The sequence below is a fragment of the Vigna angularis genome, chromosome 8 (assembly GCF_016808095.1).
Source record: "Vigna angularis cultivar LongXiaoDou No.4 chromosome 8, ASM1680809v1, whole genome shotgun sequence".
In the NCBI taxonomy this organism is placed as follows: Eukaryota; Viridiplantae; Streptophyta; class Magnoliopsida; order Fabales; family Fabaceae; genus Vigna; species Vigna angularis.
The window spans coordinates 417,087-444,016 of record NC_068977.1 but is presented as its reverse complement, the minus strand read 5'-3'; the positions used below and the strand labels follow the sequence as shown (position 1 = coordinate 444,016).

At 32.8% G+C, this 26,930-nt stretch overlaps 4 protein-coding genes across 10 annotated transcripts; 2 read left to right on the top strand and 2 right to left on the bottom strand.

The window, feature by feature from the left end:
- Positions 1-9,046: 9,046 nt before the first annotated feature.
- On the top strand, positions 9,047-10,520 carry LOC108344584 (E3 ubiquitin-protein ligase ATL23). Its single transcript, XM_052867264.1, has one exon. It carries the CDS (start codon positions 9,782-9,784, stop codon positions 10,340-10,342), a length of 561 nt encoding a protein of 186 aa, XP_052723224.1. The 5' UTR covers positions 9,047-9,781; the 3' UTR covers positions 10,343-10,520.
- A 509-nt stretch (positions 10,521-11,029) lies between these two features.
- LOC108345780 (uncharacterized) lies at positions 11,030-13,651 on the bottom strand. Of its 4 annotated transcripts, none has more exons than XM_017584529.2 (4): positions 13,495-13,651; positions 13,100-13,192; positions 12,827-12,935; positions 11,030-11,516 (listed from the first exon to the last, which is right to left on the bottom strand). In XM_017584529.2, the coding sequence occupies exons 3-4, from the start codon at positions 12,918-12,920 to the stop codon at positions 11,296-11,298; spliced, it is 315 nt and encodes a 104-aa protein (XP_017440018.1). In that variant the 5' UTR covers positions 12,921-12,935; positions 13,100-13,192; positions 13,495-13,651; the 3' UTR covers positions 11,030-11,295. The 4 variants fall into 4 exon arrangements, with proteins under 4 accessions (XP_017440018.1, XP_017440019.1, XP_052722750.1 ...); XM_017584530.2 differs by having other exon boundaries at positions 13,100-13,188; positions 13,495-13,650; XM_052866790.1 differs by lacking the exon at positions 13,495-13,651 and adding an exon at positions 13,309-13,447.
- A 48-nt stretch (positions 13,652-13,699) lies between these two features.
- LOC108345779 (pentatricopeptide repeat-containing protein At3g61360) lies at positions 13,700-20,233 on the top strand. Of its 3 annotated transcripts, none has more exons than XM_052866786.1 (3): positions 13,700-14,067; positions 14,412-15,963; positions 19,873-20,233. In XM_052866786.1, exons 1-3 carry the CDS (start codon positions 13,831-13,833, stop codon positions 19,893-19,895), a joined length of 1,812 nt encoding a protein of 603 aa, XP_052722746.1. In that variant the 5' UTR covers positions 13,700-13,830; the 3' UTR covers positions 19,896-20,233. The 3 variants fall into 3 exon arrangements, with proteins under 3 accessions (XP_052722746.1, XP_052722747.1, XP_017440017.1); XM_052866787.1 differs by lacking the exon at positions 19,873-20,233 and adding an exon at positions 16,159-17,342; XM_017584528.2 differs by lacking the exon at positions 19,873-20,233 and having other exon boundaries at positions 14,412-17,342.
- Positions 17,668-21,810, bottom strand: LOC108346120 (benzaldehyde dehydrogenase, mitochondrial). 2 transcript variants are annotated; one of them, XM_017585108.2, is made up of 12 exons: positions 21,794-21,810; positions 21,432-21,607; positions 21,113-21,250; positions 20,865-21,007; positions 20,561-20,714; positions 20,240-20,469; positions 19,909-19,998; positions 19,258-19,431; positions 18,906-19,043; positions 18,545-18,682; positions 18,389-18,450; positions 17,668-18,278 (listed from the first exon to the last, which is right to left on the bottom strand). In XM_017585108.2, exons 2-12 carry the CDS (start codon positions 21,508-21,510, stop codon positions 18,005-18,007), a joined length of 1,620 nt encoding a protein of 539 aa, XP_017440597.1. In that variant the 5' UTR covers positions 21,511-21,607; positions 21,794-21,810; the 3' UTR covers positions 17,668-18,004. The 2 variants fall into 2 exon arrangements, with proteins under 2 accessions (XP_017440597.1, XP_052722749.1); XM_052866789.1 differs by lacking the exons at positions 18,389-18,450; positions 21,794-21,810 and having other exon boundaries at positions 18,004-18,278; positions 21,432-21,751.
- Positions 21,811-26,930: the final 5,120 nt, after the last annotated feature.

Sequence of the window (26,930 nt, the reverse complement as noted above, 5' to 3'; positions counted from 1 at the left end):
AATTCTCTTTCTTGTTAAAATTAAAGTATGAACATTTTGATAATTTATAATATTATTTAGTTACTTTTTGTTTTTGTTTTCATGTCAATCAAATTTATCATCAACTTTTCAATCATTAATTATATTTCTATCATCTTCTTACGAAATAGAAACAAATAAATAAGTGTTAATATATTCTTTAAATATTATAATGGTTGATATCTTTTGTGATTTTAGCTCTGTGAATGCATTTATTGGATAAGAGTTTCTACTTAATTTACTTTTTTAAAAGTTCAAAATTTTTGAAAGAGTTGAAAAAAATGAAAGTAAATTAAAGGTTTAAATGTTTATATTTTTAAAACCGGACACTAAACAGAAAATTACCTACTAATATGGAGACTAAATAAGTATTTAAGCTTAAATTAAATTAGAAATTTATATGCCGAAATTTCACGTTAACATTTTTAAGAAGAAAAGAAAAATATTTAAGAAGAAAAATATTTTTAGGAGCTTATAAAAAAACACTTCTAGGAAGAAAAGTAAAATATAAATACTTTTATGAGTAAATAATTGTTTATAAATTTTTTAAAAGTATTTTTTATTAATTTATCAAAAATATTATTTTAAAATAGTATATAAAAGTAACTTTTATTAATTTAGCAAAGATCTTATTAAATTAGTACTGTATGAGCCAACTTTTATTTTAAGGTGAGAGACTGTTTTCTTAGTGGCTGCTGATGTGTGAGAGGACACATGTCAGTCATATGGAAATGTTATTCATATGCTTCTCTTTTTATGTTTTTTTTTTTCTGATAGGGACTAATAATCACTTCGTAAACTATCCAATAAAAAAATAGAATAAAAATTTTAAAAATATTTAATTAATTACTTTTATTGTCACTTTATTAATTTCAAAATAATTATATTAAAAGGTTTGTAGACTATAATTGTTTAACTGCTATATTAGCGGCTTGTTTTATTAGTTGCCAGTTTTTCTTCTTTTAACTGCAACCACAGTTTTAATGTTTGACTTCTTCTTCTTTTTTTCGAAATAAGATTTTTTAAAAGCAAAATTAAATAGATTCATTATATCATTATTTTTTAAAATAAATAGTTTATTATTTTTTACTTTTATAAAATGCAAAGAAAAAAATATTAAAATTAGATTGAAAATAATTAATTAAAAGTATTCAATTTAAGTTTTAATTACTTTAAAAGAAGGAACAAAATAAAAAGTAATTTATGATTTTTTTTTAAAATGTAATTTGAAATTAAATTTATTATTAATGATTTTGTGAAAAATAAGAATGCTATTGTTTTAAAAATTTTAACTTATATTTTATTTATAATTTAATTCTTTCAACAAGTCATTAGAATGATACAGATTTTATTCTAAATTATATAATAACTTTTTCAATTTTTTAATTAATATTTTTCAATGAAATTAATTAAAAAAATGACGAGATTAATACTTGTATTGAGATAAAAAAAATTAAAAAATAATTTAAGGATGAATAAATTTTACTTTTGTAATATAAATCGAAGATGTTATTCAGCAAAAAAATTAAAAATGTTAATTTTAAAATAAAAGTTGTTATTGTAACATCCCAAAATACAGTAAATAACCATAATCAGAATTAATTACATTTAACAGTAAAACAGTACAGTCTTTACATTACTATACGGGGTTCACAAAGCCGAACGGCTTAAAATACAGAAAATATATACAATACAGCAGTAACCGAAGTTCAGAGACGAACGGTTTTACAAAACCTAACCGAACGTTCAAAATAGAACTGAACGACTAATAAATAAAAACCTAGCGAGCGCTCTAAGGCTCGGCTTTAACTTCTACTTCCACCAGATTAGCGTCTTCCAAATTTTCTTCTTCTAGCATTTCTTCAAGTGACGCACCTCCATCTGCTCACATCCACACGGATGATCATTGCAATGACAGGACGAACGTACATAGACAACAGACAACACAAGGAAAACGAAAGGGTAAGCTTATGTAATTTAATTTACACATCAACATATACCATAAACATTTCAATTCACACAAGCACATAATTCAACATATAACTTCATCCAATATATATATATATATATATATATATATATATATATATATATATACTAGACCGACCGTCCGGACTGTATGAATCTGTGTAGTTACAAGCGTCCTTGCACTCGAGTGGTGTAGTAACTGGGATACACTCAACAGCTGCCACTCGAGGTTAGTCCGTTCTTACGTCGCCCATGTTAACTTATGGACTAAGGACCTCCTGCCGTTCCCACACATGACATACTCCCTCTACATGAGGCTGAGTACTCACGGAACATCAGGACGGACCGCAAGTCTTAACTTATCCACAGTCATACTTTATCAAATTTAATATTCAATATATGTAAGAGTCGTTCCTCCCTGGAACGCTCGTTAAAATTCCATAATCGTATAATCATTCAATATAGTGTTCACCCTTCAACATCTTATAATTTATCATCATCTTTATCTTCAGTTTTAAAAGTATAAAATAACGAACGTTCATACTTCTGAAGAACGAAGACGAACGCTAAAGACCAGATTTAAAAGACTCGTTGTCAATCAAAATAAGTCAACACATACTTATAGGAAGAATGTCACTGCTACTCGAATCAGTTGAATGAACCGACTCTTAAAGATACACAATCAATGTTCAGAATAATTTAGGTACAAGGACTCTAGACCGAATCCAAATGGATAAAGATACAACAAGACAATTATTTAATTATACTGAGAACAATTTGTTTAAAGGGATTGACTGCCAGTCAATGACCGAACGCGATAATATACATTTACTAATAATTTGGACGAACGCTATTTACGCTCATTTAGAAATCAACGGTAAGGACGAGCGTTTGGTATAAGACCGAACACTTCTTAGGACGAACGTTAGATACAAAACCGATAATCAATTAGGGCGAATGCTTGGTCTAAGACCGAGTACTAATTAGGACGAACGCTCAGTGTAAGACCGAGCGCTACTAATTTGTAAGTGTAAGGGAATAATACATTATGACTTAATTTAAAGTATACGGTTACCACTAGGCTAAGCCGAACGCTCAACATAGTATTTTACGGAACGCTCGTTCTCGATCAGAACTCTTTCCAAATGAAAGGATTCCTTTTTAAGCAATTGATTAGAAACCGAACGGTATAAGACCGTACGATGACGAACGTATTTTATCATAGTAAGGATTTTATATTTCAGATTTTCATCTAGTTAAACTATCAATTTTCAACATATCAGTTCATACTTTATACTTCATATCAATATAAATTTCCAAACTTTATATGATTCACATTAACCATTCATACCTCAAAGTGATAATTCATCTCATATTCATATGTATCAACCATAAACATACATTTCAACCAACATATACTACATTCATTCAGTACAACAACGTTCGTTCATGCATACCAAATCAGCATACATTTCATACATTCAGTTCATATCATGCTTGCATACAACATACAAGTATCACTTAAATTACTAAGCTTCCCTTACCCGGATTGATGACTGAAACGTTCAATAAGTAAGAATATTGACTCGTCCAGCTACCGTTTTCTACCAGTAACGATCGCTTACTCTTCCAATCAAATCTAACCACAAGAAAAATTGATATACTCAGACTACACACTTGCATGCAGTCAAAACTTAGTTTTTCAGGAAACCTAAGAACGAACAACTAAAGGAAAACTTACCCGCTTCAGTTCCTAAAACTGTTCGGTTCAACTTGAAGCTCACGGCTCCGAGAACGCTCCTACGGTTTCTGAAAGTTGAACGGAGGACGAAGTGGTGAGTTACAGTAGAGAGAAGATAGGGTTTTCTAGAGAGAAGGTGGAGGAGAAGAAAGGTCAGAGTCTTGGTGGAGAAGAAGGTGCATGCAGAGAGTGGGAGAAATGTTTTCAGAAAATTAGTTTTCTTCCCAAGGTCAAACGGACGTGCACTCTCATGCGGACACCTGTTTTCCACTACAGATTCAAAAGGTTCCAAAGCGACACTTGGCAGGCGTGCGTCAGAGTGTGTGAGTGCGTTTTAATGAGACTGAGTGTGTGGCGCGGTGCATTAGTGAGAGCTGACAGGTGACTCATCAGTGCATTAAATTGGATTGGACAGATGGCTTACGGTTAATTTTCCAAGGCCTCACCGTTATTGTTGTATGGTTTATATATAGAACAGATAAATGAGAAATAAATGATAACTTATAATATTGGAACGTTATTGACTACAGATATTTTCTAGTATAATATTTTTATTTTCTTAAAAATAATGAAATAATTTAATTATATTAAAAAATCATAAATTATATTTTATTGTATTTCGTCTTTTAAAGTAATTAAAAATTAAATTAATTACTTTACATTACTTTCCCCTAATTTTAAGTTTAAATTTAATTTTTTTATTTTTCTTGTCCATTTTAGAAAAAAAAGTATCATATGGTAATATTTTTGGTTAAGGTGAGGACCTAGAAAATAATATTTTAGAATTGATAGTTAAAAAATAATAAAACTCGATTATTTTAATATTAAAAGAATTTATATCAATAAGAGGTTTTATAAATGAGTTCCATTCTCTTCAACACGTAGTCTCTATAGAATCTATTTTTCTATAATTATTTGACTTCTTTCTAGAGTTTTCACCATCCATTTGTATGATTAAAGATCTAAGAGTGTAAGTGTAAGTGTGATCCTCAAACAAACTCTTCAATTTAAACAGATTAATTTTTTCGATCGAGTAAGTTATTGTTTTCCCCTTTTCATATAACCAATATATTTTCAATTTGCAAGTGACTTTTTCTTGCTTTCATGCACTCTTTGAATCATCAATACAAGTCTCTACTTATCGATGGTCCTTATGGTAGATTTTGATCGTTCTTGTGATGTCCTTATGTGTAAATAGAACATTTATGGAATGGGAGGTGCTTTAGACGGTTAGAACTCTTAAGGGTTACTTTCATATGTTCTATACACATGAATTGTTACTTTAATCGATAAGATCTATGAGTTGAGGTATGTAGTTAGAAAAGTTAATCTCTTATGTTTAGCCTATTTTAAGTTTTTTTTTTTGTGAAAATACATTCTTATTTGGGGTTTTGGTTTGATATTAGAATAAAAGCAAGTATATGGTTTATTGATGTATTGTGTATATATGTTTATGTATTGATGCTATGAGTGTCTGAAATCTATTAAGTTATGGTATGTGTATATGAATGAATTTTTATGAGATAGTGGTTAATAAGGATGAAGTAAAGTATGATTTGTTTTGGATAAACGAATTTCATAGGGAGATTCCATTTGGTGTGTATATTATGCATTTATGCACGAGTCCAAATGTTGGAAGCTATCATGTTGTTTTAATAATCATTCAGATTAAGGTAAAGTAGAACGGAGGTTACGGTAAGAGGTGTAGAAGATCCTAACTTTTTAGACTATACTAATATATTTGTCTTTTGAATATTCATAATGAAATGTTTTATTTTAATAGTATTATGCTATGATAATAATTATTTTGGTGAAAAAAATAATAATTCTATAAAGTATTAATTTTGTAGAAACTTTAAAAAGTGCTATTGTTTTAAAATTAAACATATTGATTTTCTTGTTTTATTTTTCATTTCAAATTTACTATGATAATTATATTTGAGGTTCTACTTGTATTATGTTACTTTCTTTTATTTCTTTTGGTGAAAAAATATACTTAAGATTAATTAATGTTTAAATTTCATAGCATCCTTTTCAATGAGATTTTTCTTTTAAAAAGTTATCAAGAATTTTTAGAAAAATAGTAAAGTTTTATAAAATGAACTCGATAAAAGAAACATTTATTTATAACTTAACTTTTTATAAAATAGTTACGTATAAACTCTCTATGACTTAAATATCCAATTTCTAGATCTTCACAATTTTAATATACATCTTCTAAACATATATTCTTAAAGTTGATTTTTTTTTTCAATTTTAAGTAACACCCTTTTTTGTGACATCTATATTAAATTAATGGTTTTATTAAAAAAAACTATTATGAAAAACTCTCGGTAATAATATTTTTAGTACTTTGTTAAAATAATGCACAACAATATTAGTTATATTTTAGAATTATTTTCTTAAATACATAGACATGGTCGTTTTAGACTATTTTGATTTGATTAGAAAATAAGGAAAGTTTCATGAAAAAATCTTATTAAAGATTCCATTCGAGTAAGATTCCAATAATTCAATATTTGATTGAATATACTAATCATTAACGTCAAAAAAATTCATTATATTTTTAATGTTATTATCAATATAAGAGGAAAATAATAGTGGTAATTAAGAACCCTTTTAAAATAAATATACAAGGTGAATACAATATCAAACATACATATACACAGGGAGTTAACAAATTTTTTATATTATATTTTTGGATTAATTATGTTTTTTTTTGTCTCTAAACTATTAAGAATTATTGGTTTTAGTCTTTCTTTTAACTTTTGTTTTACCTAGGTCTCTCATTTTGAAACTCATGGATTTAGTCTTTCATGACTAATGTCGTTAATGACTTTTTTTCACATGACAAATGGTGTGTTAAGTTTCCAACCCGTTGAACCCATTTATCGATGATTTCTAATATTTATACAGACCAATTCACATTGTAACTACTTTGAATTGATCAATTTTATTTTTCACATCCCAATTCTAACCTTACACATGTCTTAAATGGATTGAGAACGTAACACATCGTTTGCCATGTAATAAAAAAACACAAACTATTTTAATCATTGAAGACTATAAATCCATGAGTTTAAAAAAAGAAAAGGATCTAGGTAGACTAAAACAAAAAAAAAATACACTTTAATAATTTAGGACAAAAACATAATTAACCCTATATATTTTTTTTTATATATTTTTGTGTTTCACACTTTTTATATTTTGTTATTAAAAATATTAATAGTGTCTACGAAGATTCTATTAACAAAAAAATTATCTTCAATAAGTTTTTTCAAAAAAAAAAGTACTTAATCACATAATTATATATTTTTTTCAAAATGATGTAATATTACTTTTTGTATATAACAAAAACTTGTTTTCTGTTGTATATTTTGTCCAAATGCACTAATAAAAAAAATTTATCGTAAGAGACCTTAAAATAAATTGATATATTAGAAGGATTAAAATCACAATAATAAAGACTTAATTTTTTTTCATAGAACAAAGATAAATAATCATACTTCAATAAAAGTTATAATAGTGGATGTGTGTTCAATTTTTATAATAAAAAATAATAAAATTATAAATATAAATAGTTCTTACAAGTTTATTTACTTTTTAGATAATATTTATTTATTAATTTTAAAAATGGTTAATTTTTTTTTGAAAAAAGATTAAATAAAAAAAAGGGTTAAATTTTGAAAAAAAGTGTCAAGTGAAAGAAAGAAATGTAAAATATAATATTACAAAAATATAGATAATTTTGTTATCTTAAGGGTTTTAATAGCAATTAAGTGGTGCTAATAGCATGAACATAAAATGTTTTCTTTTACCTTGTAAGTGAGACTCATACCTACATTGGTTAGATTGTTGGGCTTTCTCCTTTTGATCTCTACTGTTACTAACTGCACCCTTGTTACAACGTCATTGTTATAGTTGGTGTCACTGCAGTAAAGAGAACTCTGTTTTATTCTGGAAATCATGTTCTAAAAATTCTGAAAATTTTACTGTTAAAGATTCTCATAAATAAATAATCCAAAAATTACTTTTATGAAAGATTAAATAGTCATTTTGAAAATTTTGGGAGTGTAATTAGAAATTACGATGTGCATGAAGAAAAGGCATGAAAAACATTGTGTACCTGTTGACAAAATGTGTATAGATGATCACGATGAGAAATATCAATAAACTATTCTTATTTTTTATTTCTTAAAGGAAATGGGATTTTTGTGCATATAAAAAATATGAGATTTATCTTTGTTAGGGAAATTTTTTAAAATATAAACTAAAATTGGGAAAATAATACTAGACCCTTCAAAGTTACATAAGCCAAGTCTATTATAAAGGGCTAGTTCCCTTTATAAAAATAATTTATGAATAATTTTTTATGTATTAATTAATTTGAGTCGTAAAGATCTTTCAACTAAATAGAACCTTTTTAAAATTTTGAAGAGATTCAAATTCATTAAATTTGAATTTCTTTCATTTCAAGTTATTTAGTTTTTCTAATTTTTTATTTTTTAATGTTTTATTTAGACAAGATAATTCAGTTTTTTTTTCATAAAATATTTCAATTATCATGAAATACAAAAGCTATTACTTTAATACTGTAGACATAAAAAAAAATGTAACACTTCAACAAAAGAACCTGATTGATATATATCCAAAAATAGTTTTATTGATATTAGTTGAGAAAAATCTACCAATTTAAAAAATAACTTTGACTTATAGATAAATAATCTCAATAACATCAACCAAAACATAATTTATATGAATGCTGACTGAATAATGTTGACTCTTGTAACCAAAAAAATAATTTTATTTACATCAATATTTTATTTTTTATTAAGATAGGTAAACAAGTAGTCATTCCAACATCAGTCAATAAAACTTTAATTATTATTAGTCACTCAAAAATACACTAATTAATTTGAGTCTAGATTCTCTACTAAATTTTTTAGTATATTAAAAATACATTGTTATATTATAACTCTTTTAATATATTTTAAAACATGAAAAATAAATGTTAATCAATATATTTTTAGAAATAATGACATATTTTTATATTAATTTGACATACAGTATAAAAATAAAATAATTATAAAAAAGTAAATTTTTGTATTTTTAAAAAAATAAAAAATACAAAAAAAATATCAAAATGAATATAAAATATTTGTACGTGTTAAAATATCATTTTTCATATATTTTGGAGCCACATAGACAACACAAATTAAACAACAAACAATAAAAATTTAATTAATTCACACTTAAAAATTTAGTAGTTGAATTAATTAACTGTTTATATATTTTTTTGAATGAAGTAATTTCCTTTTAAGTATCATCCCGTGTCTCATTGTAATAGGAAAAAGGTGGTACATAGTGACAAAGGCAAATACAGAGAAAGAAAAAGAGAAAGTAAAGAGAAAAAGGGAAAGAGGATAAAGAGGAAAAGGCTGAAAGGGCAAGCTAACCGTGATTTTTTGTGTCCACTTGTAAAAACTGGTTACTTTCTCACCCACTCCATCAACATTCCACACTCACCTAATACACAAAAGACAAATCAAAAGGGAAAAAAACAAAAAAACCATGTTGATTGATGATGTTCAACTATGTCCTTAACTTCTTATAAATCAAATTCTCAACTTCATCAAACAAAGAAACTTGTGTTTCTTTGACAAAACCACCTCACTTTTTCTTGTGCTGCAATTCTACTTTTCATGGCATATGCATCAACTTGCTCAGCATTTGTTTGACACATGCATACATAGGAAATGGATTCAATAGGATGTTGTCAATGTTATTTAGCGTACAATGTATAACATCATGAATCCATGTTCAGAAATTTTTTCAGTTTTTACAACGAATGCATGGATCAATTATGGAATTGTTCCAACTTAATCTGTTGTTTCTGAATTTGAGTCTTCAATATGCAACTGTCAGATACTCAGTGGGAGAGTTTTATCATTCATTCTGATCCTACCTAGTTCCAGCAAGATTGTTTTCTGTGGAGAATACTAGTAGTCTCTGCAAAAAGCTCTGAGATTTCCATTTAAGCATTAGAGTGTGATAATGACAGTTATTATAACAGTGGTGCTAATATTTGTGGGATTTATGGTCCTGATCATATTTCATGTTTGTATTTCGGAGAGACTCTCTAGGAGAGGATCTATGGTTGAGAGGGGTGCAAATGGGGGAAGAAGCATGTCCATAGATGAGTTGGAGAAGCTTCCATGTTATGATTATGTTGCCAAAGGCAACACAAGCAGCCCTGTGGATTGTGCAGTTTGCTTGGAGAGCCTCATCACTGGAGATAACTGCAGGTTGTTGCCTATGTGCAAGCACAGTTTTCATGCTCAATGTGTGGACACATGGCTTCTTAAGACATCCTTATGCCCAATTTGCAGGTCTAATGCTCATTCTCACAGTGAAAACCAAGTTATAGGTAACAGTGACTACTTGGTAGCACCAAATAGTGTGTCTAGGGAGGGCCAAACTGCCACAAGAAGTCAGCAACATGACAATATGGTGGTCTTGGTACAGCTGAGAGAAAGCCTAGAAAATGGTCCATCAACAAATGTTGTCGTGGAAAATCCAACATTAGGAAGTCATAACTTGGTCAGAGAGGAGTAGAATCAAGAGAACACCAAGAACAGATTAAACTGAAATCAGATATCAGGTACCACTTTGCTTCATGCTGAAGAATTTGAAGCTGTGTGAAGGTAGCTCAAAAAATGAATATTGTTGAGATATTTGAATGATGAACAACTAGTCTTCTAGTATTATCATAATTATTATGATTTTTGCTCCATTTAGTTGTGATCTCATTTGCTTTCATTGTCCCTTTTGAATCACAAGTACTTCGTTAATTGCTTGATAGATTATTAAATATTAAACACTTGACTGATGTAGAACTTCTTCAATGAAATTAATTTCAGTTCCTACTCTTTAAATGATACTGCCATTCAGAGACAATACATTTTAGTAACTCTTTTAACAATTAAAATAGCCAATAAGTACCAAGATTGAATGGTAGCTTAATTTTGATTGAAGAATAATGCCACTAACATTGATAATATTATATTTTGGGCAGAGAGCAAACACAACATTAGTTGATTAATGTTTTTCACTTGACACTTCTCTGATAGAATACATTTCCTTTATCTCAAATCACATCCCAAATTATAAAATTTGTTATTAATTTTCACCAAAATACTACTTAATTTACAACTGCGCTACAGTTTTCTTGTAGTGACAATTTAACACATGCAATATGGGAAGTGTAGTTCATTTATCTTTATGTTGCAGATAAATCAAACGTAAAATAACTTTCTCCAATGCATTGAAAACACAATGGTCAAATGGATACAAAACCGTCTAAAACATTCTTAACTGAAAGGAACTTTGAATGTGTATATGTAAAACGCTAAGAACCTAACACATGAAAACATAAATGTGCAAACTTATTAACATAAGCATGATTGGCACACGATTCAGGACCTTCTCCCTTCATCCCCGTTCTTCCTTCTCCTCTCCAAGATGAACAACTTGTGAGTAGAAACAAAGGGGTCTCGAAACATCATCATCTACTGTTCTTTTTTGACAGCCTGGGAAGATTGCTGAGCATCCCCTGTCGGCTGATTAATGCTAGCTTTGGCCTCAGCAACAAATTTAGGGTCAGGTTCGTGTTTATCTGCAGGTTCTCTCATTGCCAAATATATGTAAAATGCTATGATTACATTGACAGATATGACAGCAAGAAATCCACTCACTAGTGTCCCAGAGTAAGGGGACAAATTGGATGCTCCTGTTACGAACAAGGAAACACAGTAAGGTTAAGGTGGTAGTTCTGCAATTTCCATTCTATTTTTCTATTGGGTCTTATTCACAACCGGTTGGGAAACATTAAAGGAATGAAATGAAAAGAATTAAATCAGAATGCAGTGTCAGTGTAAAGGTTTTACATTGTCATGTCAACATAGACTGATGTATATTGTAAGACTATTGAGTTTAATTAACTTCAAATTCACATATCTAAGTTGATTTCTAATTGGCTAATGAAACTCTAAATATCTTTATACTACTGACAGTATATGAAAATTAAATTAAATGAAAAATGATAAGATTGTTGAGAACAGGGATGAAACATTCCATTAATACATATACTATACCATATGGGCAAAACTGCACATTTCCTTACAGGCTAGCTATATATGTATAGAGACAAAACTTTCTAGATGATTTGAAAAAGGTAAATTCAATGTCAGTCACTGCCCGAGAAGCAATAAATTTCCTTCAAAATAATCACTGGTCGGTAAAGAGATCAAGGGTATTTTTTATTCTCTTTTCACTTTCTTGTTTTAAAAACTCTATTTTAAAAAAAATCTACACTGCTCACTACTCAGCAATCAATTTCTCAGCCAAAACCTACTATGTTTCAAATTTCTTTTCCAAAACAAGTGTTTCAAAGATAAAAACAGAAGCAGCTTGGAGATGTTGTTTCATCATCTTCTTCTATTTTCTTCAAGTGCTCTATTAAAGTAGTCAGAGGACAAACTTTTAGAAAACAGAACCGTGCTAAAAAGACAAAACACTTCCAACTGAAATCAGGGACAAACAAATTATAGAAAACAATAACCATTTTCGAAAATAGTAACTAAACAAGGTCCGATATTCTAATTTTAGTTTTTGACAATGATAAAAGAGTTTAATTTCTGTGGAAGACCCGATGATCTTTTTTCTTTTACGCATCAACAAAAAAGCATGGTAGAAACTACTTTTGAGATAATTATTGTTAAAGCCAACGAAAAAAATCATACATGACAGTTTGTGATTGGATGGCGCTGAGCAATGTGATTGCATGCACTATTTACTCACAAAAAACAGAGAAAGTACAAGACCATCTCTTCAACAAGAAAGCAGAAAAAAAAAAACTAACAAAAAGTTGGCTTGAAATATTAAGAAACTCTTACATTTGCCCTTAAAATGAATTTCACTAATTCTACCAGTCAAGCTGAAAGATAGAAGATATAAAGCATCCATATCACAGTACCAACCAACAACTCTTCAAAACAACAACAATAACCTATAAAAAGCTTAAGTACATTAGAATCTTACCAGGAAGCATGTTGTGATTGAAAGCATACAATATTGCAATGGGGATTGCCCACATCAACATTGATGCAACGAAAAACTTCTGAATCACTCTCATTTTTGCCTCAAATTCCTACAAAAAAAAGGTAAAATTTGTTTAATATTCGTAACCACTATTTCTTTTAATATTTACTGAACATTATTATCACTATGCTTCCAACTTATAAATTCTTTTCTAATTAAATCTCATATTTATCATCATTTGATAAATACTGATAAGTAGATGAAAGCTATAACCTTTGAATCCGAGGTAACCCTTTTCTCCCATTCTCATGCCTAGTAACGAACTGTCGTTGAAAGCTATAACCGCTGAATCCGAGATGAGTCTACCTTAAAAACGGTAAAAATGATAAATTTAACACATTAACTGAATACAAATTCTTAAATTTTGAGTCTTCAATAAAACTCTTAAACTCGACGACTTAAAAGTTCCCACACCCTCGAACCTAGTTAATTCGCAAGTAGAATCTTTTTTCAGTTGGGTCGTGTGAATTCGAGCAAACTCGCTCAAACTCGTATAGAATCACGAGTTTATAGTGGATTCAGCGAGCTCAGTTGGACACTACGCAACAACAATGCAAAGAAGACAGTGGAATTGTTTGTTTCTAGGTCATGATTTATGCAGAACGCACCTTGGTAACAATTCCGAGGTCACTGTTTCTCTCTTGCAACTTTATGTGCTTTTGGGGTGTTGATGTTGCGTTCTTCTATCGCAGGAACAGATCTGTATTGGTGTCTTTCTCAGGTGATTTTGCGTTTCGACCTTCTCCCCTGCTACCACTGCTCTCAGGTTTCCTTTCTCTTGCCATTTCATAGACAGGACTACAAGTTAGTGGGTTGGGCCTCACTTTAAGTCCAACAACTTTTTTTTAAATAGTTTTTTTTTTCAAAGAATCTGTCACATTGACCCGGGTTGAAACCATCCATCCAAATGTAACCCGAAGTTACATATTCTCCATGATTGTGAAATGGCTTCCAAGAGCTTGAAGCTATCGAATTATCTACGGTTCTTTTGCAATTTCAATTTCAATCCTTTAACCCCTTATCGCTTTTCACGCCTAAACAGCACCAGAGGGAAAAACTCCATAGATTTGAAGCAGTATCCCCCAGAGCTCGTTAGAAGCTTCTCGGCTGCACAATTTAATCATGGCAACTCCATTCAAAGGAAAGGCCATGGACACCCTCACTATCTTGATGAGTCTCAGGTACTCTTGCTGAAAGTTTTCATTTTTCTCATTTGGGCAAGGGCTTTCGCTATGTTAGATGAAATGGGTGTTGTTCAAAATTGCTTATGGTTCAAAAAGTGTTATGTTCATTATGACGTAGAATGAAACGATGAAAATAAATATAAAATTTTAGTGTAGTATTCAAATGGTTAAAATTAACTTTTGGAGAAGTAAATAAGGATTAGAATGAAATCAACTTTTCTACCAATCAAATGAAAATTAGTTTATGGATGAACTTACTAGTAAAAGCTATGACAAATAAGTTTTTTCTTCAAAAATTATGTTAAATTTCTTGGATTTTCTTTTTTTCTTGTGTTGCTCAGGTTGAGAGAGTAAGGGGAATCATGGTTAAAGCAAAGTCAACAAGAATGTTCTATAAGCGTAGCAGAAATGGTGATGATTGTAGTGTTGGAAAGGAGTCACATACATTTTCACAAAATCCTATTGGCAGTCCCGAGTCATGTTCACAGCTCAAAGTTGATGTTGACACACTCACCAGAATCATCAACGACCACCCTTTCCCATTGCAACCCCTTCACCCTACACTCCTCCACCTCCTCCCTCCTTCCTCTTTCTCTACTTCCCTTGTGGAAAACGTCCTCGGCCGGCTGTTTGCTGCACATTCCAATGGTCTCAAGGCCTTGGAATTCTTCAACTACTGCCTCATCCATTCCCATTTGCCCTTAAGTCCTGATTCACTCAACATGACCCTCCACATCCTTGCACGGATGCGTTATTTTGACAAAACTTGGGTCCTGTTGAGGGACATTGCAAGAAGCCACCCTTCTTTGCTCACCCTTAAGTCAATGAGCATTGTGCTCTCAAAAATCGCCAAATTCCAATCCTTTGAAGACACCCTTGATGGGTTTAGAAGGATGGAAGATGAAGTGTTTGTTGGCAGGGAATTTGGCACCGAAGAGTTCAATGTGCTTCTTAAAGCATTTTGTACACAGAGGCAGATGAAGGAAGCCAGGTCTGTGTTTGCGAAGCTTGTGCCACGGTTTACTCCTAATACCAAGTCCATGAATATTCTTCTCCTGGGGTTCAAAGAATCGGGTGATGTTACTTCTGTTGAGCTTTTCTATCATGAAATGGTTAAGCGTGGTTTTAGTCCGGATGGAGTGACATTTAATGTTAGGATTGATGCTTACTGCAAGAAAGGTTGTTTTGTTGATGCTTTGAGACTTCTGGAGGAGATGGAGGGGAGAGATATTGTCCCTACCATTGAAACTATAACTACTTTGATTCATGGAGCAGGGTTGGTTCGAAATATAGGCAAGGCGTGGCAGCTGTTTAGTGAGATTCCTTCAAGAAACTTGGTTGCCGACACTGGCGCTTATAATGCTTTGGTTACTGCTTTGGTTAGAAACAGAGAAATTGAATCTGCTTTGTCCTTGGTGGATGAGATGGCTGAAAAACACATCGAGCTAGATGGTGTCACTTACCATACAATGTTCTTAGGATTGATGAGGTCAAGAGGGATTGAAGGTGTGAGTGAGCTTTACCAGAAGATGACTCAAAGGGGTTTTGTTCCAAAAACAAGGACAATTGTAATGCTGATGAAGTTTTTCTGTCAAAATTGTCACCTTGATTTAAGTGTAGGTCTGTGGAAGTACCTGGTGGAGAAAGGGTACTGTCCCCATGCTCATGCTTTAGATCTTCTGGTCACTGGATTGTGTGCAAGGGGTTTGGTGCATGATGCTTTTGAGTGCTCCAAACAAATGTTGGAGAGAGGAAGACACATGAGTAGTGCATCATTTCTGATGCTGGAGAGGTTTTTGTTGCAGGCGGGTGACATGGACAAGTTGAAGGAGCTTGACCAGATGATTAAAAAATTGCAGAGTGTCTTACCACCGTCTAGAGGAAACACTACTGGTATTTTTACCTCTAGGGTTATAACGTAGCATCATTTAGTCTAAAATACAACAACTATTGCCGCCCTGATTTTGATGGATTTTTCTTTTGTACTAACATGTTATTTCTCTGAATTACAATTTAACGATCATAGTATATTGATTAAGTAAAAGTCCTCCAATTTGTTGATCAAAGTCATGAATAATATTTTGACAGCTTAGTTGGTGAAGTTAGGTGGAGATGGAAAGGGAAATCACAGTTAAGGTCCAAACAGACAGTGTTCTATAAGCACAGATGGTGATGATTGTATTTATAGAAAGGAGTCACGAAAATTTCCCTGAATTTTATTGACATACATGGGCATGTGAACTTTAGTCATGAAGTGTCAAGGTCACTGGCAGTTTGTCTCGGTTTGCTTTTGGTTGTTATGCTGCTCAGGGGAAGGTTTGCTTTGTTGCTAACATCTGTTAAAACTGTAGAGGTTCTTGAGCAAGTGCTTTCGGCAGTCATAGGGCACATACCTTCCCCTCAATGGAAGAGTGATTCTCCTCTATGGATGGTTTTTGTTTTATTCATACTATGATTGAAAGGGGGTAAAAATGCCATGTTGCAATTGTTGATGGTGTCCTGGATAAGGGGTATACGGTTTCTTCTGCATCTAATAGGCAGTCATATGAAGTTTTAGATACAGGCAGCATGCATCCTGAACTTGCACCTACTGGAAATCTTGCTTACTGAAACCCATTATGTTTCAGCCCAGAGACAAGTAACTGGTTATGTATCTGATCAAGGTGTCTCTTGTGGGTAGAATTATAAAAAAAAAACGCCTAAAAAGAGTCTGAATTGACACTACGATCACGGTTAACAGAATGTTCAGGATGAAGAGCTGATGAAGAACAAATATATTTGACACACTTGAGCTGATGAAGAACAAATATATTTGACACACTTGAGCACCAAGCATGTGGGTATTTCAGAAGTTGTAATGTTTCGGTATTTTGCAGTAAGGGGAGATAAGCTAAAGAAATTCCAAACCATAGTCCTGCGTCCATTATCTTCAATGTATCTTTGCAAATTCTAAACTCATCAACACATTTCAATTAGACAAATGGTGATCTAACCAATTCAGTTTCTCGTTTCCAGCTCCCAGCCTATTGAAGCTCGATTTAGTTCTGATTTCTCTGTCCAGCCTAATTTGGAGCACACTGAACTGAAGCTTTTAGTCAAACACCTAGCCTATGTTAAGAGAGGAGATAAGTGACAACAGAACTTGTTGAAGCATTTAGTCGAACACGTAGGCTATGTAAACATTAGAGGGTGTAATCAGTAATTTGAATCAACTGTGTATTGGTTGTCGCTGTGTCTGCATATAAAAAAGTAAACACTAATAAATGATTTATACAATCAACTGATTGGAATTTTTTTAATATAATTTTAAATAATTTGTTCTTTTTTTTACATAGGTACGTGCATGTTATAAAATTCCATGTAATATAAATTAGAGGGATAAAACCACCATTGAATTACACTCTTTCAATAATCTAGTGTTCAATGCTCATGGCAAGTGAAAAGGGTGAGAAATGGTAACACTCTATTTCTTAAATGACTTCAGATTTTCACTGGCCGGCAACAATGCTCATGGCACACAAAAGTAAAAGGGGATGTTAATTACTTGTTTTTTTTTTAATGTTTCTAAGAAGCTTTTCATGAGGTGCTATAATAACGGACAAATAACTGTTTCTCAAACTCTTATAATGGCAATCTACAATATATTCCAATAGTCTGATTTTACATGAAATGATTGTATAGGCTATTGACCAATCCAATGCTCAAAAGGAGGCAATCAAAGTCTCTTTTCTGCATCTATTTCAGCTTCCATAAAAAAAACTAATATTTCATTGAAGTTTTAGTCTTTAGTTAGCTAATGATCACTTCTAGAAGACAATGGCATTATGAATACTTTGGCAAATTCAATGCCTTAGGAATGCTCCATGAAAGATGCAATGCTGGTTCTTTTTCTTAGACAAGACATCATGAACAAAAACACTTAGGTAGTGGAAAACTAGAGCCATGCAGGATTCTTCAAAGGAGTGACAAAAGCTTTAACTTGAAGGTAGCTTCTAAGGCTGTAGATTCCCCTTACTCTCCCTTGACCACTCATTTTATATCCACCAAAAGGTATTGCTGCATCAAAGACATCATAGCAGTTGATCCATACTGTTCCAACTCGCAATGCCCGCATCAAGGTATTGGCAGTGTCTGTATTCTGAGTATAAACTCCAGCAGCCAGGCCATAATGAGTTGCATTGGCCCTTCTTATCACCTCCTCTAGATCCCTGTGATTTATTTCATAGCACAGAATAAGAGGAATTTAAGATGAGGAACTACTGAAGAATGTGCAAAGCACATACATGATGGCACTTTTATCTAGTGACTAATAGCATACTTGAATTTCAGGATAGATTGTACCGGACCGAATATCTCATCTTTTGCTATCAACATGTCGTCCTATAATATTAGGAAAGAAAGCTATTTACTTCACTATTGGAACAATTTATCACTTATTTAGAAATTGAACCATTGTTAATTGGAAGTGTCATGCCTGAACATTTGAGAAAACAGTTGGTTCGATGTAGTAGCCTTTCGAGCCAACTCTTTGACCACCAGATTCCAGTTTAGCACCACTTTCAATGCCTGATCTTATGTATTTCATGATCTTCTCGAATTGTGCAAAATCAATCTGAAACACATACAACTATCAATGTCATCACCCTTTAAGATGCCAGCCATAAGTTGAAGAAAACTAAATCAAGATTTCTGTTGATTTGATTATGAATGAGCAATTGCAAAAGCATGGTTTCTTTTACTTATACCTAAGTTATTGAAAAAACTTATGCAGTTATTCTTGTTTGAACCAAGTTTTCTCTTAGATTGACGGTTCATTCGGAAAGTTTCATAGATACCTGAGGACCTTGCTCAACCCCACTTTTGAAAGGGTCTCCAACCACACGTTTAGTAGCACGAGCTTTAGCCTTTTCCACAAATTCATCATATATGCTTTCATGAACAAATGTGCGAGAACCAGCACAACAACATTGCCCCTAGGCAGAAGCAAAAGAAAACAGCTTGAACCATATTGGAACATATGCAATAAAAGAAATGGAGAATGCTATGTGTTGAGAGAAATGCTAGCAATACATTATTTAAAATACTATTTTGAAGACCCTCTTTACCATTGGTTAAAATTTATTAAAAACTGCAAACTAGTAGACTGTGTTATTAGCATTCCTAATAATGAAATTAGGATAATCAAACCTGATTAAAGAATAACGCAGAATGTGCTGCCTCAACAGCTGCATCGATATCAGCATCCTTGCAGACAATGAATGGAGATTTTCCACCCAGCTCCAGAGTTACAGGCTTCAGGTTACTGCGTGCTGAGAGTTCTAATACCCGTCTACCGGTCTGAGAGGATCCTGTGAAAGCAAGCTACAAAAACAAAATCAACCAATTTTTATTTTACTATTAGATATTAGGCCATATAGGCATAAACTGATGCATATATGTATTGTAGAGACAATCAGCAGAGTAAGTTATATATTAAAATGTGTTTTACAAGTCCTAAAGATCTGGTAAAAATTGGTTTTAGTTCCTACTATAAACAATGGTTTTGGTTCTCATGATTCTAAAATGTAGTGGATTTATTCCCTAATTCTATAATTTATTTTGATTTAACCGCTAATAAAATTTACCACATTTCATAGAGGAAAGTTTTACATGGTGTTGAGTAGAAAGTGGGGTTTTTTGTTCATCACCCTTTCATAAATACAAGGACTAAAGCTATCATTTTTGAAGTTAAGGAACTGTAACCAATGTTAATCAAATCATAAGATACTTAAACACCTTATACCTTTTTTTTTTTTTTTTAAGTTTCAGGAGAATCATTCCACTAAATGTTCTAAGTACCTTGTCAACATCCATATGAGTACACAGAGCTGCCCCAGCAGTAGGACCAAAGCCACTGATAACATTCAGAACTCCAGGAGGAAGTCCTGCCTATTGCATCAAATCCATCAGTGAGAACAATTACAAAAGTATAAGCACAGACAACATCACAATCTTTTTGTTGTTAGCAATTTTGGAATTTCATTTTTTTGTTCATTTCAAATTGAAGCTATAATTTCCTTGAGAACAAGATTGAAGACTTGTTCACATTCTCTTTAAAAGGAAGAGTTATCCTTTTTTTTCTCTTGATATTATTTTGGCGGTAAGACTTATAGGTGTGCTGTAAGACTACCTCATGAAATAGCTTTGACACATAAATGGCAGAAAGGGGTGTCTGTTCTGCAGTTTTCATTACAACTGTATTACCACAAGCTAATGCAGGTGCAACCTTCCATGAAAAAATAAGAAGTGGGAAATTCCAAGGAACAATCTGCCCTGCTACTCCAATAGGTTCATGCAAGGTTTGAACATGGTATGGTCCATCAGCTGGAACTGTTAAACCATGAATTTTATCCGCCCAACCTGAAGAAAACATAAAAGATACCAAAGAATGTCAACTTGTCAAACAATACTATAAGTACATGATATAAAAACTCAAAGATAATACAGTTACCTGCATAATATCGGAACAAGCGTACCACCATAGGTATTTCAACATTTGAAGCCTGTTCATAAGGCTTCCCATTATCCCATGTTTCAATTGCTGCAACTTCATCATTGTGTTTCTCCAATATATCAGCACAACGCAAAATTATTTGTGATCTTTCCTAGAGGAGTTCATCAAAGATAATGGACAAAATTGTTGCACATAAAAACCATGTAGCATTCTTGTAGCCCAAAGGAAAAATTACAGCACCAAAACACTTCCATATACTGAAATTTACAGAATAAATTAGGATAAAACAATGATGTATTACATAAGCTGTCATTTTTGGCCATGGTCCCTCATCAAAAGCCTTGCGAGCAGCACGTACAGCACGATTTACATCTTCAACATCCGCTTCGGCTACATTGGCAATTGTATCTCCAGTCCTAGGATCATTGGTTGGAAAAGTTTTTCCTAACAGATGAAAATTTGCTAAAAGTTAAGTTTTTGTAGCATAGATGGATGTTTTCATATCAATGAAACAACAATGTTTTAAGTACATAAATGTAAGATATTAACCAGAAGCTGCATCAACAAACAGTCCATCGATCAGAAGCTGATTATGCTCAATTTGCACTGGTGGTTTGCTAGGCTCTATGTCAGCAGCAGCAGAAGCACCAGTTCCACTTAAACTTCTATGCCGGAGACAACATAGGCCTGGAAATTTAGTCAATAGTATAAAAACCAAAAGGAAAAAAAAGTTCAAAAATCAAAACTTTCTTTCATGTTTTAAATTCTTTTCTCCAATGCAATTTATAAAGACAACAGGGTGGTTTTCATTATTTCAGTTTTTTGACTCAAAATGTGCACATTATAAAAAGGAGAGATAGTAGTATACCTAAGCAACGTTTAGTGGTTGAGACAAAAGAAGAAGAAGAAGACACATTCTGCAGAGTGGAAAGAATTCTAGAAGCCATGATCTACTTTGCATGAAGACTTTGAATGTTGAAGTTTTTTTCACTTTCTTTGTGATCCTGCACACAGATTTCTAGCACCATACAAATGTGCCTGAAACTAAGGATGGAAGAGAAGGTGGAGAGAACAAAAAGTTATCAGTACTTAGCACTATTCTGTTACCATTAATGTAAAAGTTCATCAGCTCTATTAGCCATGTGAATCAAAATTATGAATGAATCAAGAACAAGTTGAAAGAGACATTCTAACCAAAATGTAATAATGATAGCTGCCATAATAGTTCACCTTACTTATATGTGATGTAGGAAATTGATAATCACCAACCCATGTTGGCTTAAAAAAAGAGAAAGATAAAAAGAAAGAGTAATCGAATTTATATTTGTGTTTACATTAAGAAAGAAGGGAAATTTTAAATTCATTATAAGAAAAATATATATTTATTAATTTTATTTAATTTGATTATGTGGTTGATAAAAATTTCAATCAGGTTTCTCAATTTTTTTTAAAAGAAATGTAATAATATGATTGTTTTTTATCCAATAAGTAGTAAAATATTTCATAACCCGCCTATAATAATGATAAAAAATTGTTTTTCCATGATAAAATAATGATATGGTACATTTATATTTATTTAACATATATTGTAAATATAAAAGTTATGAAAGAAGTATTTTAAAAAAACGATAATATCACATAAATCTAAAAAAATTATATTAAATTATTATTTCTCTTTATATATATATATATATATATATATATATATATATATATATATATATATATATATATATATATACACACACACATAAACAAAGGTTGCCACCTTATCATTCTTGCTACCAATTCTTGACAAATCTTGCTTCACATAGCTTGTGGTTGCCACGTCAATGCCACCACCACCATGTCCAACCTCTACATTTTTCTCTCTCTCTTTATTAAATTACTTTTCTCATAGTTATCATCTCACACAATAATATTCCGTTTTTCCTTCAATATTGTGATCTGGAATGTATTTTATTTTTAGTATTTTGAATGGTATGTTTTGAAATATATTTTTTATTTTTTATTTTTAATCATGTATGCTTGAATACAAATTTTATATTTGAAATGTATATTTTATTTTATATTTTAAAATACAAAATTTATATTTTGAATTTTCGATTTTAAAACTCAATAAAAACTTTGAAGATAAAATTATACTTTCAAAGTGTATTAAAGTTCGTGATGAAACAGTGGTTTTTCTCATGGATTACAACAATTATGATATATATCATTACATTATTATGACATTGTGTTGTTATTGGTGTTCAAACTTATTGTTTGACAGTTTATTCTATTATAGTGTTACTGTTCTATCAGTAAATACCTCTTGTATATAAGTTTGGTTTTTCATTTATTAATAATAACATAGACTTTTCTCACTCATTCTATTTCGTGTGTGTTCTTTCTTTACTTTCATTCTCTGTTTCAATAGTGGTATCCAAAGCGTAGATTACAGTGACTGAGAGTGCACGTCTTCAAACCTTTCTTAACGATAACAATGCGGTGGCTGAAGGGTGTGGTTGAGACGATTGAAGGTGATTAAAAAGACAGTTCTTGAGCAAGAAAAGGTGTCATGGCTGATATTCCTGCTGCAAGCTTCCCTGTTCTCACAGACAAAAACTGGAGCAGGTGGAGTGCACAAATGAAGGTCTTGTTTCGTTATCAAGACGTCAATACAATTGTGAAAGAAAGGGGGTATGAGTCTGGTCTTGGTGATGACACGAAGGAGTAGAAGGAGGAGCTTAGGAGGAAAGACGATAAAGCCCTGTTTATCATTCATCAATGCGTGGATGATATGCATTTTGAGACGATTCAAAATGCAGCCACAACGAGTGAGGCTTGGGGCATACTGGTGAGATGCCATGCTGGGGGAGATAAAATTAGAAAGGTGAAGATACAAACACTGAGGAGACAATATGAGCACTTGCAATGGGTGATGTGATCATTAACAGGAAGAATGGTTCACAAGCTACAATCTCTAGCGTGCTATTCGTTCCTGGATGAAATGTAATCTCCTCAGCGTTGGATAGTTGGTCGAAAGAGGATACACTATAATCATGGGAAACAATGATAGGGTGGAATTGTTTGACAGAAACAAGAAGCTGATCTTGACGAGCAAGATCTCTAGAAACAAGACTTTTCAAGTCAGTTTGGAGGTAGTAGAAAGTCTGCAATGTATGGCTGCTGTAAAAAAGGAAGAAAGTTGGTTGTGGCATCTGCGTTTTGGGAATTTGAATTTCAGAGACTTGCAGAGGCTTGGTGAAAAGGGTATGGTATCAAGTATACCAAATATTTCCTTGCCAGATAATGCATGTGAGTTGTGTTTGACTGGCAAGCAAACTAGGAAATCATTTCGGTCTCAATTGAGGAAGAGATCAAAGGAATGTCTTGAAATTGTACATTCTGATGTCTGTGGTTCGATTGAGGTTCCCTCCTTGGCAGGCAACAAATATTTCCTTGTGTTTGTTGATGAACACAGCAGAATGATGTGGGTATATTTGATCAAGGCAAAGAGTGAAGTCTTGAAGATGTTCAAGAGATTTACGGCTGGTGTAGAAAAGGAGAGTGGGAAGGTGCTGAAAATTCTCAAAACTGACGAAGGTGGAGAATACACCTAGTTGGCATTTGGAGAATTCTGTCAAAGTGAGGGAATTAAACACGAGGTGATTGCACCTTACACGCCCCAGCATAATGGTCTAGTGAAGAGAAGAAATCAAACGGTGACGAACATGGTTAGATGTCTCATCAAAGAGAAGGAGATGCCACAGAATTTCTGGGCTGAAGTTGTCTCGACAGCTGTTTACATTCTTAACAGGTGTCCCACTAAAAGAGTTGAAGGCAAGGTGCCCTGGAAGATTTGGATTGGAATGAAGCCATCTGTGAGTCATTTACGTGTGTTTGGCTCGTTAGCATACGCACACGTAGCGGAGCAGAAGCGAACTAAGCTAGAGGATAACAGGGAACCCATGGTGTTTATGGGATACCATGATACAGGAGCGTACAAATTGTATGATCCAATAAGGCAGAGGATGGTGTTGAATAGAGATGTAATTGTCTTGGAAAACGAATGTTGGGACTGGAATCAAATGCAGTCGAGCATGAAGAAAACTTTGTTGCATGGACTAACAAATGATTCTGCACTAAGAGGAGCTGAGGTAATCTTTGATGGCAACTGTGACTTGAACGAAACATCTCAGAGACCTAGGAGACAGACGACGAGGCCGCCTAGATTCTTTGATTATGAGGTGTATTCGGATACAGGGATTAACGAAGAAGGAGAGTTAATTCACATGGCTCTGATGGCTGGAGCATAACCGGTTGATGTAGACGAAGCCTTGAAGCAATCGGTGTGGAGGAATGCAATGATGGAGGAGCTCAATTCAATCGAGAAAAATAACACGTGGAGGTTAGTAGACCTTCCACCTGGGAAGCGGTGTATTAGTGTCAAATGGGTTTTCAAGAAGAAACTGAATCCAGATGGCACCAATTCAAAGTATAAAGCGAGACTTGTGGCTAGAGGTTTTCTGCAGAAGAAAGGAGTTGATTTTGATGAGGTTTTCGCTCCTGTGGCACGATTAGAAACCATACGTCTAGCTGTTGCAGTTACATGTGCTAGGAGATGGAAGATGTTTCAGCTGGATGTGAAATCAGCGTTTCTACACGGATTATTGGAAGAAGAGGTATATGTTCATCAGCCCCCTGGATTCAGAGAAAGGGATAAGGAGAATAAGGTATATAAGTTGCAGAAAGCCCTCTACGGCGTAAGACAGGCACCCAGAGCCTGGAATAAAAAGATTGATTCATCTCTTTTCAGTCACGGTTTTGAAAGGTGCACAGTTGAACACTGAGTTTATGTGAAAGCGGGTTCATATGGAAACGTTATGATCATCTGCCTCTATGTGGGTGACCTCTTGGTGACTGGTTCAAGTTTGAACAACATAGAAGAGTTCAAGGAGCTAATGAAGACTGAGTTTGAAATGACAGACATGGGAAAGTTCAGTTATTTCTTAGGTATGGAATTCACTCATACCAATTTGGGACTCATCATGCACCAGCGGAAGTATACGAGAGAGTTGCTTGAAAGATTCAACATGAATCAATGCAATGCTGTTAAAAGCCCATTGGAGGTAAATGTTAAACTGAGAATAGATGAGGCAGAAGAGGCAGTGAATGAGACTATGTACAAACAGATGGTGGGATCATTACGGTTCTTGTGTAACAGTAGACTGGAGCTGATGTTTTGTGTTGGCTTGGTAAGCAGGTTCATGAACCAACCCAAGAAGAGTCATATGGTTGCTGCAAAACGCATTATGAGGTACATCAAAGGTACTATAGGAATTCTGTTTCCTTTTGGCATGAAGAAAGATGGGCTGGAGCTGATAGGCTATTATGACTCGGATTATGGGGGAGATGCGGTTGAACGAAAAAGCACTTCTTGATACATCTTCTTTGTGAATAAGGCACCTATTTCATGGTGCTCGAAGAAGCAAACCATAGTGGCATTATCAAGCTGCGAGGCAGAGTATCTAGCAGGTTGCTATGCCGCTTGTCAAGGTATCTAGCTCAAGGAGTTGCTGGCAGAGTTGAAGATAGTAAGTGAAAGCTCTGTGAAGCTAAGGATGGATAATACATCTGCTATCAATCTGGCAAAGAACCCGTAAGTCATGGGAGAAGTAAACATATAGAAGTGAAGTATCACTTCTTGAGAGATATGGTAAATAAAGGGAGAATTGAACTTTCACATTGCAGAAGTGAAGAACAATAGGCTGATTTATTTACCAAAACATTGGCTGGTGATAGGTTTAAGTTTTTGAAGAAAGGAGTTGGTGTTGTCACTTAATTAGTTTGAATTAAGGGAGAATATTGATGTAGGTGTATGGTGTGTTGTGTACATGTAATTCAAACTCATTGTTTGACCGTTTATTCTGTTATACTGTTATTGTTTTATCAGTAAGAGTACCTCTTGTATATAAGCTTTGGTTTTTTATTCATTAATAATAATGCAGACTTTTCTCACTCATTATGCTTTGTGTGTGCTCTTTCTTTACCTTCGTTCTCTGTATCAATAGTTGTGACTCATGCACGCGTCTTCAACGCTGATTTAGATACACAAGAAACGTTGTAAAGGACAAACAATTGAAAAACGAAACTTTTCTGTGTTTTTGAGTGGGAAAAATGGCAAATTTGTGTAGTAAGCAATAGAAGAACATGAGCCAGACAACTTTTTTCTAAGACAAAATCCTTAAATCATCATTATAATAACCTTTAAACCAAACATCTGACTCCAAACTTTTCTAACCTATTTCAAAACAAAAGAAAAAGAAAATAGAACAACGTAAAATTAAGGGTACACAAGCATGTGCATGCAATGCAAAATCTG

Bases quoted from the DNA above. Each gene is read 5' to 3' on its own strand.
- LOC108344584 (XM_052867264.1), top strand. From the start codon at position 9,782: ATGACAGTTATTATAACAGTGGTGCTAATATTTGTGGGATTTATGGTC.
- LOC108345780 (XM_017584529.2), bottom strand. From the start codon at position 12,920: ATGAGAGTGATTCAGAAGTTTTTCGTTGCATCAATGTTGATGTGGGCA. The intron at 11,517-12,826 runs GTAAGATTCTAA...TGTTCGTAACAG, and splicing joins CAATCACAACATGCTTCCTG to GAGCATCCAATTTGTCCCCT.
- LOC108345779 (XM_017584528.2), top strand. From the start codon at position 13,831: ATGGCTTCCAAGAGCTTGAAGCTATCGAATTATCTACGGTTCTTTTGC. The intron at 14,068-14,411 runs GTACTCTTGCTG...TGTGTTGCTCAG, and splicing joins ACTATCTTGATGAGTCTCAG to GTTGAGAGAGTAAGGGGAAT.
- LOC108346120 (XM_017585108.2), bottom strand. From the start codon at position 21,510: ATGGCTTCTAGAATTCTTTCCACTCTGCAGAATGTGTCTTCTTCTTCT. The intron at 21,251-21,431 runs GTATACTACTAT...CTAAATTTCCAG, and splicing joins AACCACTAAACGTTGCTTAG to GCCTATGTTGTCTCCGGCAT. The intron at 19,044-19,257 runs GTTTGATTATCC...GCTTCTGCCTAG, and splicing joins CTGCGTTATTCTTTAATCAG to GGGCAATGTTGTTGTGCTGG.